The 21096-nt window shown below is 57.1% G+C and overlaps 1 protein-coding gene across 1 annotated transcript; it reads right to left on the bottom strand.

Moving 5' to 3' along the window:
* Positions 1-8590: 8590 nt before the first annotated feature.
* LOC142820953 (uncharacterized) lies at positions 8591-12574 on the bottom strand. The gene has a single exon (XM_075910967.1). The coding sequence runs from the start codon at positions 12572-12574 to the stop codon at positions 8699-8701; it is 3876 nt and encodes a 1291-aa protein (XP_075767082.1). The 3' UTR covers positions 8591-8698.
* Positions 12575-21096: the final 8522 nt, after the last annotated feature.

The following is a 21096-nucleotide window of genomic DNA, read 5'->3' as shown; positions in this document are numbered from 1 at the left end:
GCTTAACTTCTCCCTTAGTTGAGTGATGTAGTGGACCGTCCCCCGTCCTGACCCCGTCGGTTGCTCCCAGCCCTCCCTCAGGAGATCGAGGATCCCACGGGGCCGCCGACCGTATAGCAACTCGAACGGTGACAAGCCGGTCGACGCCTGGGGGACCTCTCGCACCTCAAATAGGAGGCTCGGGAGCATTAGGTCCCACCCCCGGGGGTCTTCTTGCACGAACCGCCGCAGCATACCTTTGAGCGTCTGGTTAAATCGTTCTACTAGACCGTCCGTCTGCGGGTGGTAGACCGATGTTTGCAGTCGTTTGATCTTCAGCAGTGTGCACAGTTCTTTCATCAGCCGGGAGGTTACGTTGGGTCCTTGATCCGTGAGGATCGCCTGCGGCAGTCCCACCCGCGAAAAAATCTGCAAGAGTTCCCGGGCCAGGGTCGGGGCCTTTGTATCCCTCAGAGGGACCGCTTCCGGGTAGCGGGTGGCGTAGTCTATCACTACCATAATAAATCGGTGCCCCCTCCCTGATGGCTCCAAGGGTCCCACCAGGTCCATGGCCACCCGCTCGAACGGAGTCTCTACTATTGGGAAGGGCACCAGGGGGGCCCTCGGCACCCGGGCAGAGGCGGTCTTCTGGCACTCGGGGCACGATGCGCAGAAATCCTGCACTGCCCGGAAGACCCCCGGCTAATAGAATCGCTGCAGGACCCGTTCTAATGTTTTTTCGCACCCTAGGTGCCCCGCCCAGGGGTTCGCATGCCCCAACTCCAGTACTTCCCGGCGGAATCGGGTGGGAACTACTAGCTGTTTCTGCACTTCCCCCCCTTTGCCCTCTGTAACCCGGTACAAGCGGTCCTCCCATACCTGGAATCGGGGTCCTTGCAGCGGCCCCCCCGGGCCTTGCTCCGGGTCCTCTGGCACCCCGGCTTGGTCCCAGGCGTTCTGTAGGGTGGGGTCCATTCTCTGCTCTGTCATGAAGTCCGGGGCTGTCTCTATCTCCAAGCAGGCGGCCCCGCCGCGGGGTTCCCCGTCGCGGTACCCCCCCCAGGGTTCCATGGCACCCCCTCGGACCGTGGGGTCAGTCGGGCTCCGAAGCAAGGTTCCAAACCCGGGCCAGTCTCGTCCTATGAGGAGGGGGTATGGCAAGGTCTGGGCCTTCCCCACCCGCCAAAGCCGGTCCTGCCCGCCCCCGCTCAGGCGGACCTGGACGGTGGGGTAAGCGCGGGTGTCCCCGTGAACACATCTCATCCAGACTGGCTCCCCTTCCGGCCGTCGGGGGGGGGGATGAGGTCGGCCCGGACGAGCGTCACCGATGACCCGGAGTCCACCAGGGCTCTAACCTGCTGCCCTTCCACCATCATGTCTCGCACGACTCGGTTCCCCTCGTTGGCCTGGTCCCCCTCCGGGCTGGCCCCCTCCCCTTGGTTCAGGGTACAGTCCATCAAGGTGCATTCCCGCTTAAAGTGGCCCATTTGTCCGCACTGAAAGCAGGGGCCGCGGGTCCCGGCCCAGGCCTCTCTCGGCACCTTCTCCGGCGGCTCGTCCCCGCTAGTCCTCTCCGGGGGGGGGGGGGTGCGACCATACCGGAGCTAAGCAGGGGATGTTGTCCCGCGCCCGGCTTGTCTCCGGGGGGGGGGGGGTTTCCTTCCCTATGGGCTTCCCCACGATCCGGGGCCCCCCTACCTTCGTGCCGGGTAACACCTCTCGTCTGACGCCACCCTCCTCTTGCTCCGCTAGGAGGTGTGCCTCCATTAGGTTCACCGCCTCCTGCAGGGTCGTGGGTCAGTTCCGCCGGACCCATCGCTGCCCCTCTCGGGGTAATATATGTACGAATTGTTCCATTACAATCATCTCGGTGACTTGTAGGCCCGTCTTCTGTTCGGGTTCCAGCCACCGGCTGGCCCATTCCCGCAGACGCTGGGCCACTGCACGCGGTCTGTCCCTCCTGCCGGAACCGCTGCCGGCAGGTCTCCGGCGAGTGTCCTAGCTGGTCCAATATTGCCTCTCGGACTTTGTAGTAGTTCAAGGCGTCAGTGACCGCCAGGCTGCGGTAGGCCAGTTGGGCGGGCCCACTCAAGTAGGGGGCCAGCAGGGTGGCCCATTGTTCCGGCGGCCAGCGGGCCGCTGTTGCCACCCATTCAAAGGTTGTAAGAAAGGCTTCGGGGTCATCCTGTGGGCCCAACTTGCTGAGCCGCAGGGGTAGGTTAGGTCCTTCCCCGGCCCCATTGGGCCCTCCCCCCGTTGCCCCCCACCTTCTTTCCACAGTTTGTCGCCACTGGTTTTGCTGAGCTGCGAGTTCCTGGACTAGTTGCCGTTGGTGCTCTTGGAACTGGCTTGTCAGCTGCTGGATCAACTGAGTCTGTTGTTCCTGCTGAGCCTGGTTCTGCTGTCGTTGGTTCCCTTCGAACCACTCCAGGAATTGGCTGGGCTCCATCGCTTCTTCCAGTTCCCCCGCGTCCCCTGAATCGGGGATAGCCCGATGCTCTTGACCTCGTTCGTCTGTGGGGGATACTAGTTATGCCCACATTCTCCACCAGTGTGGCGGGTTTACGGGTGTGAGCGTCTCGCGCCCCCTCTTCTTGGCTTCGAACAGAGCCAGGGGCGGGGCTCCGCGGACCCACCGCCTTCGTTGCCCTCCTTGTCCCTAACCCCAGGGTTTGTTGGCAGGGCCTGCTGGGGGTGCAATCACCTCCCGACCAGTGGCAGCCGAGAGGGTTCGGCGAACCCCGAGTTCGGACCCCCTCCTCCGGCCGGAGGGAGGGGGTTGGTCGTGGCGTGGTTGGGGAAAAGGGGTTGGGGTCCTGGTCCTTGGAAGGTTCTGCGGCTGGTGCAGTTCACCCAGCTTTCAGTTCTCGAGAGTTGCAGGGAGGGTGGGGGAGTGGGGGACCCGGGCCCTCCCTCACCACCGGGTCCCAGCGCGAGGCCCTAAGTGGAGTTGGCGTCTAAACGTCGCCCTCCACGGCGGATGGGGCGGCAGCCCTCAACTACTCCACCCACGGGCGCCAAAAGGGCCCTGCCTCGGGCTCCTTCCACTCCCTGCTTGTCCGCCCCGGAGATGGGACTGATTGGGGTGCACTCACCGCGTCGGAGTCTCCGGGTGCGTCCCAGTGCGAGCCGCCACCTGCCGACGTCGTCCTTCCTGGTCGCCCCGGGGGCTGGGACCTTGGTGCCCCTGGAAGCCAGGGTCGCCACCTCCTCGCTCCTGCCCCCCCTCCGACTGCCCGGCCGCCACCTTTATGGGCGCCGGAGAGTGACGTCTGGGCGCTCCACCCCGCCCGTATGCCGCCGCAGCCTCCGCCCCCGCCCTTGCCCCAGCGTGGGCCCGTGCCCCGTTTAGAGCCGCAAGCCGGGGCGGGCGGGCTGTCCCCTTCCGCGCGGTCTGCACCCTCCCCCACTCCCGGCGGGGTGCCCCGGGTTGGGCTCGCCGCTGCCCCAACTCCGGGGCTGCGATGCCGGTCAGCGCGCCGCTTGTGGCGCGCGGTTTTTCCCGAGGGAGGGGAAGTCCCGCCCCCTCCTCTACTGCGGACTCCGCCGGGTCCGTCACACCCATGATTTATATGGCACCTTCATGTAGAGAGAAAAAGTAAAGTTTTCAAGCTCGTTGAGTATAATGTTGTCACAGAAACGACATGAGTCTTGATTCGGAGCCTTTTTCCAGCGAAAGGTATGGAATTTGGTGGAATGTGCAGTTGAACACTCTATCTAGCTGCATACATTTAGGTCAACATTCCCCTATGTCAGTTTTGTTTACGATTTCGTCTTTCCTCCCCCAATCACTTGAAGTACCTCAGAAATATGTGAAAAGCCTTCCCCAGGTTCTGGAGAACACAACAACGCATCTCAGCTATGAGGTATGTGCGGAACTTCCTTGCAGAGAGCAACATGCAGGCGTTCATTCCCACTGACAAGACGACTTTCACAAGCTCGTGCTCCATTTTGCTGCATGATCCCTCTTTTGAAAAGTGTTTTCAGAAAGACCAGGCGTCTTTATCCCTGTGGTCTTTAGAAAACTGACTAGCTGCGTATAACATTCCCCATATCAGTTTTACTTGCGAGACACTTTTCCACACAGTGTCTTCAACTTGCTCAGAAAGGCAGGAAAGTTCTGCCGTCCGTTATACACACGGCAGCAACTCAGTTTACCTACAGATTAGCTTGAGACATTGGTACAGGAGCCACAATGCTCATTATGTTTTGGGAGATGATTTTCTGAAGACCTAGCCCTGTAGGCAATATCGCTCATAGAAGAAGTTGGTTTGAATTGATTTTTAGCTGTAGCTGAGATGTTTGCACCTTGGGCCATTCGAATAGTGTGACCAGCTGTATACAACATTACGCTAGATCAGTTCTGCTTACGAGACGCTTTCTCTCGAGGTTTCTGGTATTGCCTCAGAAATGTGTGAAAAGCCTTCCACACGGTCTAGAGAAAGCAACAGCTCTGTTCAACTACATCTTTTGGGTGGGACTGTCATACATGGGGAAAAATGAAAGCTGTGATTTTCCCACGAGAGAAAGCTTTCAAAAGTTCTGCATGAGCCCTCATCTGGAGACAAGTTCACCAAACTCTACGGAGTTTGCCCATATGCGACTTTACAACCTGTGACTAGCTAGAAACACTTCATTCAACATTCCCCTACAACACTTCTAATTACGAGAGGAGTTATCAAGCTGTGACGGCGCTTTGGGGATCCCCCGTCTCCTGCACCCCGAAATGGCACAAACAGACTGCACCAGCCGGTGGAATAGAGGAAGTTTATTGCCTCTCCAGGATACAGCACAGCACCGATGTAATCTGGTCACAGAGCTGGGCTAGGATGCCTCAGGCCCCCTTGAGATGGGGGAGACTGGGCCCCTAAACTCCAGCCCCTTTCCCTAGGCTGTCTCCTCCATGCCCCCAGCCAGCAACTAACTAACTCCCTTCCAGCCCTGCCCCCCAGCCAGGGCAGCATTCCACCTTCCTTTGTTCCTCTCCATGGGGGGTGTCTGGCCATACTGGTTTGCATAGTGACTCATCCTGTTTTGCCGGGTCGTGGTACCCACGGCAGCCAGTGGGGGTTACCCCAGAGCCAGCAGCATAGAAACCAGCCAGGTACCCCCACTACGTCACAGTTCTCCCCCCTCTGAGAGCGAACTGAGCAGGCTCACTCTGCTCGTGACCTAGGGAAGTTCGGGTCCTCTGCGTGGGAACGCCCCCTGGGGCCATGGGTGCCCCCCTTGACTCAGGCCGGCCGTGGCGAGGCCCCACATGAGCTGGCTTCCCTCTGTCCACTCGCCGCCCCGCTCCAGGGCGACTGGCACAGGCCTGTCCTCGGGGGTCACACCCAACCTTCCGCTGGCCTTGACCTCTGGCCAGGGTCTCTCGGGCTGGGGCCATGAGCCCAGCGAGCCTTCTCTGGACAGCCAGGGCGGCTTCCTCCCCCGATACTCCATCCAGGGAGGTCTTCCCCTCCCATAACTCTCTCAGCAAGCCCCGAGGGTCCTCTATCTGGGGTAGAGACCCCCAAGCCGCTTTCCTACTGTCTTGGGCCTTCCCGCCCCTCTGGCAGGAGTCACAGGACCGGCAGTACCGCTGCACGGCTGTAAAGATTCCCGGCCAATAGAAGTATTGGAGCAACCTCAGCTGGGTGCTCCGGATCCCCCAGTGACCCCCAACGGGGACGTCGTGGGCCAAATACAGCAGCTTGAGGCGATACGTTCGGGGGACGACCAGCTGCCGCTGGACCCCCCATGCCCTCACCTTCCTGGGGGGAAGCCATTCCCGGAACAGGAGTCCACGCTCCCACAGGAATCTCTCCTGGCCACCTCCTCCCAGGGGCTGAGCTGCACGGAGGCCAGCCTGGTCCCTCAGCCTCTGCAAGGAGGGGTCTGCCTGCACCTCAGCCTGGAATTCAGCTGCTAAGGCAGGGATCGGGACCTGTTCCCCACCTTTACCTAGGTCCGGAGTCCCAGCCTGGCTGGACCCCATGTCCACTGGGATGGGACCCTGAGGATGCTGCCAGGAGTCCTCCCCTGGACCCAGGTTGTCAGCCCCCCGCTGGCTCTGGCTCTGGCTCCGGGTAGTGACTAGAGCCCGCTGGGATTCATGGGGCCACTCCTCTAGGTCATTCCCCATCAGCACCTCGGTGGGCAAGTGCCCCACTTCCTTGAGGCCTTCCTTCGCCCCCCATTTCAGATGCACCCGGGCTACAGGCACCTTAAACGGGGACCCATCTATGCCCTTCAGGGTCAGCTGGGTATGGGGTAGTATCTGCTCTGGGGCCACTATATCGGATCGGGCCAGAGTCACCTCCGCCCCCGTGTCCCAGAAGCCCGTCACCTTCCTACCATCCACCTCCAGGGGTATGAGGCACTCGCTCCGCAGGGGCCGTCCTTCCCCCACACGGTAGACAGAGAAATCCACCTCCTGAGAATCAGACTTCCCAGGGGAGGTGCACTGAGCATCCTTCCCCTCTCTCTGAGCTGAGGTTTGCCTGCCAGCCCCTGCCTCTGGGGCAGCCTGCCCTTCCTCCCGCCCCAGCCAGTTAACCCTGGAAAGTCCCAGGTCATGGGACCTGGTGCACTGAGCCCTCTTGTGGCCTTTTTGCCCACAGCGCTGGCAAGTTAGGCTTTGGGCTGTCTCTGTCCAGGCCCTGGCTGGTTCTCTGGGGCACAGACGACCTGTTCCTTGGTCTCGCCCCGTAGTTCATAGAATCATAGAATAATAAGACTGGAAGGGACCTCGAGAGGTCATCGAGTCCAGCCCCCCGCCCTCAAGGCAGGACCAAGCTCCGTCTACAGCATCCCTGACAGATGTCTATCTAACCTGTTCTTAAATATCTCCGGAGAGGGAGATTCCACCACCTCCCTTGGCAATTTATTCCAATATTTGACCACCCTGACAGTTAGGAATTTTTTCCTAATGTCCAATCTACACCTCCCCTGCTGCACTTTAAGCCCATTACTCCTTGTCCTGTCATCAGAAACCAAGAGGAACAAATTTTCGCCTTCCTCCTTGTGACACCCTTTTAGATATTTGAAAACCGCTATCATGTCCCCCCTTAATCTTCTTTTTTTCAAACTAAACAAGCCCAGTTCATGAAGCCTGGCTTCATAGGTCATGTTCTCTAAACCTTTAATCATTCTTGTCGCTCTTCTCTGTACCCTTTCCAATTTCTCCACATCTTTCTTGAAATGTGGCGCCCAGAACTAGACACAGTACTCCAGCTGAGGCCTAACTAGTGCAGAGTAGAGCGGCAGAATGACTTCACGAGTTTTGCTTACAACACACCTGTTGATACAACCTAGAATCATATTTGCTTTTTTTGCAACAGCATCACACTGTTGACTCATATTCAACTTGTGGTCCACTATGACCCCTAGATCCCTTTCCGCCATGCTCCTTCCTAGACAGTCGCTTCCCATCTTGTATGTATGGAACTGATTGTTCCTTCCTAAGTGGAGCACTTCGCATTTCTCTTTATTAAACCTCATCCTGTTTACCTCTGACCATTTCTCTAACTTGCTAAGGTCATTTTGAATTATGTCCCTATCCTCCAAAGAAGTCGCAACCCCACCCAGTTTGGTATCATCTGCAAACTTAATAAGCGTACTCTCTATCCCAATATCTACATCATTGATGAAGATATTGAACAGTACGGGTCCCAAAACAGACCCTTGAGGAACTCCACTTGTTATCCCTTTCCAGCAGGATTTAGAACCGTTAACTCTCTGACTACGGTTATCCAGCCAATTATGCACCCACCTTATCGTGGCCCTATCTAAGTTATATTTGCCTAGTTTATCAATAAGAATATCATGCGAGACCGTATCAAATGCCTTACTAAAGTCTAGGTATATGACATCCACCGCTTCTCCCTTATCCACAAGGCTCGTTATCTTATCAAAGAAAGCTATCAGATTAGTTTGGCATGACTTGTTCTTCACAAACCCATGCTGGCTATTCCCTATCACTTTATTACCTTCCAAGTGTTTGCATATGATTTCCTTAATTACCTGCTCCATTATCTTCCCTGGGACAGACGTTAAACTGACCGGTCTGTAGTTTCCTGGGTTGTTCTTATTCCCCTTTTTATAGATGGGCACAATATTTGCCTGTAGCGGGGTTCCCGCTCTGCCACCGCGCCCCTGCCGTCTGCTCGGGGAATTATATCTGCCGGCAGGTGGTGCGGTCTCTTCGAGACACTGCCCTCCGGCAATGTCCACAATAGCCTGAGCTTTTCCCCCCTTCCGGGGGAAAGTTCGTTGTAGGCCGGCAGGCCTTTAGGAGGAGGATCCTCCACCCTGGTACACTGGATGGCTAGTCCGTCCTATGGCCCTACCGTGCCTTAGAGTAGTCCGAGTCCTGGCCCTTTAAAGGGGCCTATCCGGATCCTGGCCGGGTGCCAAAACCCTTATACGGATGCCCAGGCCCTCGAGCAGGGCAGGGCAGCAACTGCTGGCCAGGCCCCAACACAAGGCGGGGCCGCAAACAAACCCACAGGTCTGTAGGAGCTCCTAGTTCAAGAGCGGGGCAGGCAGTGCAGCTGCAGCAGTGGCAAGGGAGTGGGAGACTGCCACCCGGTTAGTGGGTGGCAGGGGGGGGCGCAGGCCCACCCACTCCACTGCGCCCCGGCCCAGGGGCCCTGGATGCAGCCGTTCAGCTGCTACGGGCTCAGCAGGGGCTCCAGCCCGCAACTTGCTGGCCTAGGGCTGTTTTCAGCCCATGCTACCCCCTGGGCCACTCCTCGTCTCCCCCCCCTTCCCCAGTACCTGTAGCCCCAGCGGCCTGTCGGGGAGTTGAAGCTCGCGTCGTCTCCGCAGGGGCCGGCGGCCCAATCCAGGGGTCAAGAGGTCGGAGCTCTGTAGTGTCCAGCGGGGCTTGTCCGGCCCGGCGTTCCAGTACCCACCGGGGGTCCAGCTGGTCCAGCGGCTCGGTCCCGTCCTCTGGGTCCTCGAGTGGTTCAGCTGGCGGGCCAGGCCAGGCCTTAGTAGCCCTGGCAGGGAGTCCCTGGCCGGCCTCTGGGAAGGTGGCTGAGGGCGGCCTAGCCCGGGTCTTAGCCTCCCCAGGCAGGAGCTCCAGCCAGGCCTCTGGGTCCTTCGGAGGCTGGGCTCTGACTGAGCTTTGTGGCAGCCTTCTTATAGTCCTAGCCCCGCCCTTTGACTTCCGGTCAGGTGAGGGGGCGGAGCTAGGCTGGCCCCAAGATGGCTCCCAGAGGGTTTCTTCTGCTTCCGGCTCAGAGGGCGGCCATTCCACCCCTCTACACTCCTCCCCCCTTAAGTCCAGTTCCCGGTTTCCGGGACTGGGCTTCTGCTCTTTCTCTATGCGGGACAGGGCGTCTGCATTTGCGTTGTCCCTCCCCGCTCGGTGTTTCACTGTGAATACATACGGTTGGAGGGACAGGTACCATCTCATAATACGGCTGTTGGTGTCCCGCATCTGCTGGAGCCATTGTAGGGGTGCATGATCTGTAAAAAGGATAAAAGAGTCTCCAAGGAGGTAATACCGCAGGGCCTCGATGGCCCATTTTATCGCTAGGGCCTCTTTCTCGATTACGGCATAACTGCGCTCCCGAGGAAACAATTTTCGGCTGATATACAGCACTGGGTGTTCTTCTCCCTCAACTTCCTGGGACAGCACTGCTCCCAACCCGCAGTCTGATGCATCTGTCTGGACAATGAACGGTCGGGAAAAGTCAGGGCTAAACAGAACCGGCTCACTACACAGAGCCGCTTTTAGGTTCTGAAAAGCGGCTTCACACTCAGCCGTCCATGTGACCCTTTGGGGCCGGTCTTTCGTGAGGAGCGCCGTGAGGGGCGCCGCTAGGGTCGCAAACTGTGGCACGAAACGGCGATAGTATCCTGCCAATCCCAGAAATTGCCTTACTTTTTTCTTTGTGGTAGGTGTCGGGTAATTTTGGATCGCCTCCACTTTCCCTACTAGGGGCCGGACTAGGCCCCTTCCCAGTTGGTACCCCAGGTAAGTGGTTTCCTGCCAGCCGATTTTACATTTTGTCGGATCGGCCGTCAGGCCTGCATCTCGAAGGGTCCGCAATACGGCCGCTACCCGCTCGAGGTGTTCCTCCCATCCTTGACTATAAATTACCACATCATCCAAATAGGCGGCCGCATACGCCGTATGCGGGGCTAGTAAGCGATCCATCATTCTTTGAAAGGTTGCCGGTGCCCCATGCAGACCGAAGGGCATTCTTGTAAATTGGAACAGTCCCGAGGGGGTTGAAAACGCAGTTTTTTCTTTTGAGTCTGGGTCCAAGGGGATCTGCCAATATCCTTTCGTAAGATCAAGAGTGGATATGAATTCAGCCGTCCCTAGGCGATCTAGCAGTTCATTTGTTCGCGGCATAGGGTAGGCATCGAATTTTGAAATGGCGTTTACCCGTCTAAAATCAATACAAAAGCGGATACTACCATCTGGCTTTGGTACAAGCACAATTGGACTCCGCCACTCGCTCTTGGATCGTTCTATCACTCCGAGTTGAAGCATAGTCTGTACCTCCTTCTCGACTACCTCCTGCATCCGGCGAGGGAGAGGACGAGTCCCTTCTCGTATGACTTGGCCTGGAGGGGTCCGAATGTTATGGGTTATCACCACGGTCCGTCCAGGTTGGGTTGTAAAAGTTTTCCGGAATGTATCGAGGAGACAGCGTGCCTGTTTCACCTGGGTCGCAGAGAGGGTGTCCCCAAGCTGTGGTTCCCCTTCCTCTACCAGGTCGGGGGTTTCAGGCCCCAGGGCCGGTTCTGCTGGGTAGGGGGTAATCATCAGGGCCTCCCGTTCTCGCCAATGCTTCAGGAAGTTTATGTGGAATATCTGGGTTTTCTTTTTCCGGTCAGGCTGATAGATTTCATAGTTTACCGGCCCGACCTGCCGGGTGATCTCATAAGGCCCTTTCCAACGCGCTAGAAATTTTGATTGCTCCGTGGGGAGGAGGAGGAGTACCCGATCCCCTGGTTTAAAACTTCTTTCCTGGGCTCGTCGGTTGTAGTTCAGCTCTTGGCTGGCCTGAGCCGCTTGTAGGTTTTCCTGCGCGAGGGCTCCGGCTTGTCTTAGTCGCTCCTGGAGCTGAAAAACATACTGCAAGAGGCCCTGTGAGGTCGAAGGGGTTTGCTCCCACGTTTCCCTCACGAGATCCATGATTCCCCGGGGACGATACCCATATAAAAGTTCGAATGGGGAAAATTGGGTTGATGCTTGGGGCACTTCCCGGACCGCCAACAGCAGGGGAGGTAGTAGCAAGTCCCACTGTTGTAATTCTGCTGGGGGAAACCGTCGTAGCATTCCCTTTAGCGTCCGATTAAAGCGTTCCACCAACCCATCGGTTTGGGGATGGTACACGGAGGTTTGTAATTTATGTATTCCCAAGATGGAACACACCTGTCGGAATAGTTGGGATGTCAAATTAGTCCCTTGGTCCGTAAGGAGTTCACGGGGAAGCCCCACCCGAGCGAAAATTTTTACCAGCTCCGAGGCGATGGTTCGGGCGTAGGTGTTCTTCAGCGGTATGGCTTTGGGAAATCTGGTGGCATAGTCCATTAAAACCAAAATGTGGCGGAACCCTGCTTTACTTTTTGGCAGGGGCCCCACTAGGTCGATGGCCACCCTTTCAAAAGGAGTTCCCACCACCGGCATGGGAACTAACGGGGCCCGTGGCACTCCCGAGTCGGAGGCTAGCTGGCAGTTTGGGCATGATTGGCAATAGTCTCGTACTTCCCGGTGCACCCCGGGCCAAAAGAACCGGGACAGTACCCTCGCCAACGTTTTTTCAGCCCCCAGGTGGCCAGCGGCTGGAATATCATGGGCCAATTTCAATACCGCCCGGCGATGCATCCGGGGCACCAGGATCTGGGTCTTGACCTCTTGAGTCCGGGGGTCTTGCACCACCCGATAGAGGCGGTCGCCCTTCAATTCGAAGTGGGGCCACTGGGATGCCCCCTGGGGGTCTACCACAGTGCCATCGATTGCAGCTACCTGCTCATATGCTGCCCTCAGGGTGGGGTCCTCCCTCTGGTCCCGGGGAAAGTCTGTCAGGGCCAGGGCCTGGGCACTGGCCTCTGCTGGCGCCTGGGCTTTGTCGGGCAATTCCCCTGCCTCTTTCCCCCGGTGCTCGTCATCCTCCGCTGACCCTCCGGGCCGCGTTTCCCCCAAAAGGGTTCCCTTCACTTTTCCGGGATCGGCCGGACACCTGTTAGTGACTTCGCGCATTAGGTCTGCAAATCCGGGCCAGTCTCGGCCTAGGACAATCGGGTAGGGGAGTGTCGCCGCTACCCCTATGACCATTTCTGCTGACCTCCCTTGTATTGTAAGTCTGACCTTTGCGCGGGGATATGCCTTCACATCGCCGTGTACACAACGCAGGTACAGCTCCCCCTCTGGCTTCAAGCCCTCAGGAAGGAGGTCGTGTCGCACCAGAGTCTGCGCACAGCCGGAGTCCAGAAGGACGGCCACCTTATCTGTATCCGTCGGCGCTTGGAGCACAAATTCCACCTGGTTGACCGGTAGGATGTAACTCTGCCCGGGTCCCCCTGGACCGTAGTCGCACCCTACCTCCAGACAGCTCCCTTGCCACCCCTGGGGTGGTTCCGTCATCCCCTGGTCCAAGCCCTTCGGAGGTAACCGTCCCCTCCTGGGGGCTGTCGGGGACTGCAATGGGGAAGTAGGTGCGTGACTGAGCGTCCTGGGTCGGGGTGCTGTGGAGCACGCCCCTAGCCTAGTAACGTCCCTAGGCCCCACCTCGTCCATTTGCCCCATGCCAGTTTCGGGTGGACTTTCCGCCTCACCCCTCGGGGCCCGAATCCCTCCAGCCGGGTAGGCAGGCCCCGGGGCCGGTCCCGGCACTGACCTGTGGGGCTGAGCCCAAGAACTGAGCAATTGTTGGAGGTGTTGGTGTTGCAGCGCCTGGAGGTGCTGGAACTGAAGCCCTAGCTGCTGTACCAACTGCCCGTGTTGGGTGACCAGTTGCTGAGCCATCTGCCAGTGTCGGGCCACCAGTTGTTGCAGTTGTTGGTTCTGGCACTCCGCCACCTCCTTCACCACGCTGTCCCGTTCCATCCTGGCTTTGGAGAACAAAACAAAAACCCCAACAAACCCCAACCACCAAAAAAAAAAAACCCCAAACCGTGTTTTTTTTTTTTTTTTTTTTTTTTTTTTTTAAACCCCCTGAGGCACACACTCAGCCCCTTACATCAGGGGCGGGGTCGAGGTGCCCACATTCTCCACCATCTTGTAGCGGGGTTCCCGCTCTGCCACCGCGCCCCTGCCGTCTGCTCGGGGAATTATATCTGCCGGCAGGTGGTGCGGTCTCTTCGAGACACTGCTCTCCGGCAATGTCCACAATAGCCTGAGCTTTTCCCCCCTTCCGGGGGAAAGTTCGTTGTAGGCCGGCAGGCCTTTAGGAGGAGGATCCTCCACCCTGGTACACTGGATGGCTAGTCCGTCCTATGGCCCTACCGTGCCTTAGAGTAGTCCGAGTCCTGGCCCTTTAAAGGGGCCTATCCGGATCCTGGCCGGGTGCCAAAACCCTTATACGGATGCCCAGGCCCTCGAGCAGGGCAGGGCAGCAACTGCTGGCCAGGCCCCAACGCAAGGCGGGGCCGCAAACAAACCCACAGGTCTGTAGGAGCTCCTAGTTCAAGAGCGGGGCAGGCAGTGCAGCTGCAGCAGTGGCAAGGGAGTGGGAGACTGCCACCCGGTTAGTGGGTGGCAGGGGGGGGCGCAGGCCCACCCACTCCACTGCGCCCCGGCCCAGGGGCCCTGGATGCAGCCGTTCAGCTGCTACGGGCTCAGCAGGGGCTCCAGCCCGCAACTTGCTGGCCTAGGGCTGTTTTCAGCCCATGCTACCCCCTGGGCCACTCCTCGTCTCCCCCCCCTTCCCCAGTACCTGTAGCCCCAGCGGCCTGTCGGGGAGTTGAAGCTCGCGTCGTCTCCGCAGGGGCCGGCGGCCCAATCCAGGGGTCAAGAGGTCGGAGCTCTGTAGTGTCCAGCGGGGCTTGTCCGGCCCGGCGTTCCAGTACCCACCGGGGGTCCAGCTGGTCCAGCGGCTCGGTCCCGTCCTCTGGGTCCTCGAGTGGTTCAGCTGGCGGGCCAGGCCAGGCCTTAGTAGCCCTGGCAGGGAGTCCCTGGCCGGCCTCTGGGAAGGTGGCTGAGGGCGGCCTAGCCCGGGTCTTAGCCTCCCCAGGCAGGAGCTCCAGCCAGGCCTCTGGGTCCTTCGGAGGCTGGGCTCTGACTGAGCTTTGTGGCAGCCTTCTTATAGTCCTAGCCCCGCCCTTTGACTTCCGGTCAGGTGAGGGGGCGGAGCTAGGCTGGCCCCAAGACGGCTCCCAGAGGGTTTCTTCTGCTTCCGGCTCAGAGGGCGGCCATTCCACCCCTCTACATTGCCCTTTTCCAGTCTTCTGGAATCTCCCCTGTCTGCCATGATTTTTCAAAGATCATAGCTAAAGGCTCAGATACCTCCTCTATCAGCTCCTTGAGTATCCTGGGATGCATTTCATCAGGACCTGGTGACTTGCTGACATCTAACTTTCCTAAGTGATTTTTAACTTGTTCTTTGTGTATCCTATCTTCTAAACTTACCCTTTCTCTGCTTGTATTCACTACGTTAGGCTCCCTCCGTCGCTCAGCCGAGATCCGGTCTCTGCGCGGTTCCCTTTCTCTCTGGGACTCCCTTTCACACCCGGACCGGCTCTCCGTGAACTCATCCGCCAGCCTCCCGGCCTCCTGGGGGTTCTCTGGTCTTTGGTCCTTGAGCCACAGCCTCAGTTTGGGTGGGCATGCTTCATAGAACTGCTCCATCATGAACAGCTTGAGCAGCTCCTCTGCGGTCTGGGCTCCGACTCCAGACACCCACTTGCGGCCGTATTGCGACAGGCGGGAGGCCAGATCCACATAGGTCTCCCGTGGCCCTTTCTGCACCCCCCGGAACTTCTTCCTGTACATCTCGGGGGTCAGCCCGAACTTGTGCAGCAGGGCCTCCTTGACTCGGTTGTAATCCCCTGGCTGTAGGTCCTCCAGCTGACTGAGCACTCCGGCCGCCTCCTGGCTCAGTGCGGGGACGAGCTCCTGCAGCCAGTCAGCTGGGGGGACCCGTTGCAGTCCACAGGCCCTCTCAAAGGAGCTGAGGAACCCGTCTATGTAGCCCATGTCCTTCAATTGGGCCACCACGAGCCTCTCCAAGCGTCTGGCAGTCCCGGGACCCTGGGGCCCATCCACTCTTGGCGCAGCTGGTTCCCCGCTGGTTCTCCGCTAAGCCATGGCCAGCTCATGCTGTCGCTGCCTCTCTTGGTCCTGGCGGTCCCTTTCTCGATCTTGGCGCTCCTTCTCTCGGTCCTCTACTTCCATTTCCTTGATCCGCAGCTGGATCTCCAGCCGCCGCAGCTCCACTGGGCTGGCCCCTGCCCTAGATCGGCTACGGTTTGCAGGCCTCCCGGGAGACGCTGTCTCATCTCTCCGGTGGGTTCCAGTGTTCCTTCCCCTCTCTGAGACTGACACACTCTCAGGGGGGGGTCTGGCTGCTTCCCCTGGGGACAAGATCCTGGCCCTGTGGCTGGTCATTCTCTTCCAGCTGGGCAATCAGCAGGGCCTTGGCTGCTTTCTGCACAGGCAAGCCCCTCTCTCTGCACAGCCCCACCAGCTCTGCTTTCAAGAGTCAGGCGTAGGCCATCTGCCCGCTGGGCCCCTCGGTGCAGACTCACCAGTCTAGTGCTGCAGCGCCCCACGATTCCCAGGAACCGCTCGCTCTGTCTCCAGCCAGGTACCTCCACTACGTCACACAAGCCATTTCTTGTATTGCCTCTGAAAGGTGTGAAAAATTTGCTAGATGCTAGAGAAACCGCAACAACTCGGGTCAAGCCCATGATTTATATGGCACCTTCATGTAGAGAGAAAAAGTAAAGTTTTCAAGCTCGCTGAGTATAACGTTGTCACAGAAACGACATGAGTCTTGATTCGGAGCCTTTTTCCAGCGAAAGGTATGGAATTTGGTGGAATGTGCAGTTATACACTCTATCTATCTGAATACGTTTAAGCTGTCATTTTCCCACAAGAGAAAGCTTTCAAAAGTTCTGCATGAGCCCTCATCTGGAGACAAGTTCACCAAACTCTACGGAGTTTGCCCATATGCGACTTTACTAAGCGCTCCGTTAGTTCGAATTAAATTCGAACTAACGGAGCGCTAGTGTAGCACCTATGAAAGTTAGTTCGAACTAACGTTAGTTCGAACTAACTTTGTAGTGTAGACATACCTATAGATAATTGGGTTTGTGATGACCGGGAGACCCGTATGGTCACTTGCCTGCCTGGTGCGAAGGTTGCAGATCTCTCGAGGCATCTACATAGACTTATGTGTAGTGCTGGGGAGGAGCCGGTGGTTGTGGTACATGTAGGTACCAATGACATAGGAAAGGGTAGGAGAGATGTCCTGGATGCCAAATTTAGGCTGCTAGGAAAGAGACTGAAATCCAGGACCTCTATGGTGGGATTCTCGGAAATGCTTCCAGTTCCACGCGCAGGGCCAGGTAGGCAGGCAGAGCTTCAGAGTCTCAATGCGTGGATGAGACGATGGTGTAGGGAAGAGGGGTTTGGATTTATTAGGAACTGGGGACACTTTTGGGAGAGGGGGAGCCTATACAGGAAGGATGGGCTCCACCTAAACCAGGGTGGAACCAGACTGCTGGCACTAAACCTTAAAAAGGTCGTAGAGCACTTTTTAAACTAAGAGATGGGGGAAAGCCAATTGGTGCGGAGATGCACGTAAATCGGATGGAGACTTCTTCTTAATCGCGGCTTCATTTCCCTATGCCGATCTGTCTAATCTACATGCCTCCGTCAACGGCCATCCCTAGAGAGGGATGGCAAGAGACAAATTGCTTGATCATTGCCTTCGGTCCAGCCTCTTTGGGGCACCTGGTGCTGGTCACTATCGGCAGACAGGCCACTGGGCTAGATGGACCTTTGGTCTGACCTAGTACAGCCATTCTTATGTTCTTACGGCAAACAACCTTTTCACACTCTTTCCCCCAGGTTATCTGGGTAGACACCATCACAAGGCAAACATGGATCCCGTTCAGCAGTAAAGAGCGATGGTCATCACTGCAAACAATTCACAACTTATGTCCAGGGCCTAGCCAGGAGCCGCTAGAGCAAGAAGAACGTGCGGAGGCCATGAACACAGAGGTGAGTGAAACACCTGAGTGGAGATGCTAGCGGCAATCGATTCTTCTGACAGAGAGAAATGCCAGTTCTGGACCCAGGCGACAAGCAGAGACTGGCAGGACTGCAGCTATGGGACAACGACCAGTGGCTGCAAAACTTGTGCATGCATAAGGCGACTTTCATGGAGGTTTCCTTCCCTGAGGTGCAGCAGTGCCAGAATGAGACTGGCTTTGATAGTTGAGAAGCGAGTGGTAATAGCCATGTGGAAGTTAGCAAGGCCAGGCAGCTACCGGTCAGCTGGAAATTAATTCAGAGCGGGGGAATAAGACGGTGGGAGGCTGCTGTGATCCAAGCAGCCAGTGATCCAAGTAGCAACGAAGGACAGTAACTCTGGGAAACATGCAGGCCATAGTGGATGGCTTTGCTGCAATGCAGTTCCCTAATGGTGGTGGGGTGGCAGATGAAACATACATTCCTATCTTGATACCTGGCCACTATCCCAAAGAGCTCATAACTGGGAAGTGGTAGTTCTTGCTGGTGCCATGGGCTTTGGTGGATCACAAAGGCCGTTTCACTGGCATCAATATGGGATGGTCAGGAAAGCAGCATGACATGCGCATCTATAGGAACTTTGGTTTAGTCAGAAAGGTACAAGGTGGAATTTTCTTCCCACCTGGAAATCTTGCATCGGAGGCATTGAAATGCCAATTGTGATTCTTAGAAGCCCAGCCTCCCCTTCTTGCTGTGGCCCCTGAAGCAGTACGCAGGCAGCCTGGACATCAGTAGGAAGCAGCTCAGCTATAGGCCGAGCAAATGCAGAATGGTGGTAGAAAGAGCTTTTGGACGTTTAAAGGGAAGGTTTTGCCGTCTATTGACTGGGTTAGACCTCAGTATAAGCAGCATTCCCATTGTTGTAGCAGCCTCCCGTGAGCTCCCTAAAATTTTATGTCAGGGTAGGAGCATATTAAATGTGCTGACCTGTATATTTTACACAGCCCTGTCCCCGATCTGCCATGCACCACAAGCAATAACCATACTGTTGCTGAGAAATCCGGCCCCTCCCATGCCTGTACAGGCATGTCAGCCGCTCTGTTTGCTGCCTCAAGATCTGCTCCTGGGTCTTGGTTTCACGTTCCATGCACGTTATCCTCTCCTCATGCTCCACGCATCTTCTGCAGCATCGTTCTCCTCTGCCCATGCGGGTGGGTTGCATTTGCTCATGGAATGTCATTCCGTTATGTTTTCGCCTTCAGATCTGTTCTAGCTGAACAGTTGGATGAGCCAGGGGAGTGGGCCTCAAGCTCACTGTTGCATCCTCTCCAAGAAAACAAGGGAAGGGCAGACGCTAGAGAAGACACATTGCAGAATGCAGAAGCTAATCTCTGAGCATAAAAGAACATTTGTCCGACACAACAGGCGTGTGTTAGTTACAAGGCAAAAGGCATCCTTTAAGCAGGCTCCATGCAGCAGATACAGCACAGAGGTCTTAAGGGAGCTGCTGGACTTGATTTGGTGGTAGGCATGGTAGGGAACAGTCTGGGGCTCGCTCTACTAACTCTGCTTTGAAAACACAGTGGTTGCAGCTCCCATAGCTAGGCAAGGGCCTATGTGTGCAAAGGGGCCCAGAGTGGCATGGAGACAGGGAGGGAGTCTCGTGGCCACCACATGTTCAGGCGCAGGAAAGAGTCTGTTCCCCAGAGCTGAGCCCTGTGAAAGCCCCAAAGCTCGGCTCTCTCACCAACAGGTGGAAGATATCACCTCCCCCACCGAGTCTGTCTAGGGAGACCGAGAATTGTCTTGCAGCTTGGGTGGGAAAACGCCCCCTACAAACATAGTCACCGCTCCAAAATAAACCCACTAACTCATTTCTGTTGTACAGGAAAAAACTCCAGGCCCATGTGGCGACTCTGAGGGAAAGGAGAGCGAAGCTGCTGGGGTTAAAGTAGACCAGTGAGCAGAGAAGCCAGCAGTACCTGGTAGGTGTCTGTTGTTTTTCCCTGGCTGGGAGACGTAGTTGAGACTTAGGATTGTTTATTGTTAGATTTCTCTGTGGCCTTGGTGAAGGTGGGTTTATGTGAGTTTCTCCGTTCTCATGGGATAGTGTGTGCGTGTTGCAAATATTCTCTCCCTTGAAAAAATGGAAGCTGCATTTGAATGAATGAATGAATTTCTATTCACTGTGACGTTCATAAACAACTTCTCCCAAAACACAAGGGTTGTTTCCCAGGAGACTAGGACACAGGCCCTTATGGGATATTGGGAGCAAAGGGTAAAAAAGTCCCCCCCTTGTGATGAAAACATACAGTCAAGTATCCGGCTGTGAAGGATTCAAGGTTTTGAACCCCAGTCAGGGGAGCTGACACCCTTGACAACCCCCTAAGCAAGGTGTTCATGTGTGTGTGTGTGGGGGGAGGGGAGGCAGCGCCATGTTCCTGGAAGGGGACAGTCCCATATTTAAAAGCTGTTCCCAGTGTTCTGACTTTGTCCCATATTCCCCCGGAGCGGCCAGCACTCAGCAGGGTTTTGGGGGTTGGAAACCTGCAGCTTGCGGGACACCAGCAGCACACGAGCCAATTTTCTGTGGCCCCTTCCCACCGCAGAGCAGGGAGCTTGTGCTGCAGCTTCCGGCTGGGAAGGGGAAAGGGTGGGAAAGGTGCATGCGAGTCCCTGGGGCTGCCCCTGCCCAGCCTGGGGATGCAATTCCTGGGAGCCAAGGGAAAGCCCCAGCGTGTGCCTCCTCTGTGCATGACTCCCCCCTCTCCCCCGAGGAGGGAAAGCCCTGGTACACGCCTCCTCTGGAGACCCCCCCCCCCCCCCCACCACACCATGCCACTCCAGTTCTCAGCACACCACAGACCTGGGGGAGAGGAGCAGCCACTGCACTTCCAGAACCCCCAGAAGTGGCGCGTGGCTGGACTCCCATCCACCTCACGGGATGCCGCCACTATCTCCATTGTCACTGGAGGTGGGCAGTGGGACTCCTTGGGGTGGGGGAAATCAGAGGGGGGCCTCCCAAACAGCTCATGAACGACTGTTCGCACCCTCGCAATTTGACCAGTTGGTCACGATTGACGGGTTGGTGACCATCGCCATAGCGACTGGGGGTCAGGCTGGGCTGGGAGTTTGCACAGGAAGCTGGAGGCTGCAGCCCTGTGGGTGTTCAGATTGGGGTGGGGGTGTCAGAGCATCCAGCATCAGGGGCTCTCTCCTGCTAAAGGGCTCTGCTCAGCCAGGACAGGGCTCCCAGCCAGCCATAGGCAAATCCCCTTCCATTGCCCTGATGCCAGGGTGAGGGGCACAGCCTGTCTGAAAGGGAAGTGTCGGGCCCTGTCACTTGTGGTCTGGGTCCCTCACCCACAATCCCCATGAGGCAGGGGAGGAGCCCAGGGTGCACAGTCCTGAAATGCAGAGTTTGTGTCCTCGTCTCCCTGTGGCACCCACGGGTGTTTGTTAGCTGGGCCTTAGCCCCGCCCCTTCACCATGAGGCCACGCCCCCTGCTCCTTCTCATCCCCCCTGGGGCCCAGTCCCTCCAACTGCCCTGACTGGCCTGCCCTGGGCTGGGGACACAGGCTAGGGACTGCTCTTGGGTGCTCCAATGCCTTTTGGGGCGGGGAAGGATCCCTCTTTGTTTTACTTTGGGGGAGACTTTCCAGTTTCCTGGAGTACGATTTCCCTCGTGGGTTTGTTTTTTTCTTCCCTTCCCATCCCACTTCTTTTTTTCCCCATTTCTGCTTCCTGGCCAATCAGTTTCAAAAAGAAAAGAATTTGCAAGGAGAACAGGGGGAGAAATTGTGATTTAAAAGAAAACAAGCCAGATGCTGTGTCTCCGAGGCAGCACTCAAGGCAGCAGGCGTGGGACAGAGCATCTCTAGGCCCAGAGACCGGGGCATGGGTCTGTTCCCAGGCACTTACCCACACGGCTCAGCACGATCACAGCCAAGGCCAGAGAGACGCACCCGGT

This window comes from Pelodiscus sinensis, chromosome 28, assembly GCF_049634645.1.
Source record: "Pelodiscus sinensis isolate JC-2024 chromosome 28, ASM4963464v1, whole genome shotgun sequence".
Taxonomy (NCBI): Eukaryota; Metazoa; Chordata; order Testudines; family Trionychidae; genus Pelodiscus; species Pelodiscus sinensis.
The sequence above is the reverse complement of the archived record's forward strand: the minus strand, read 5'-3'. Positions and strand labels throughout refer to the sequence as shown.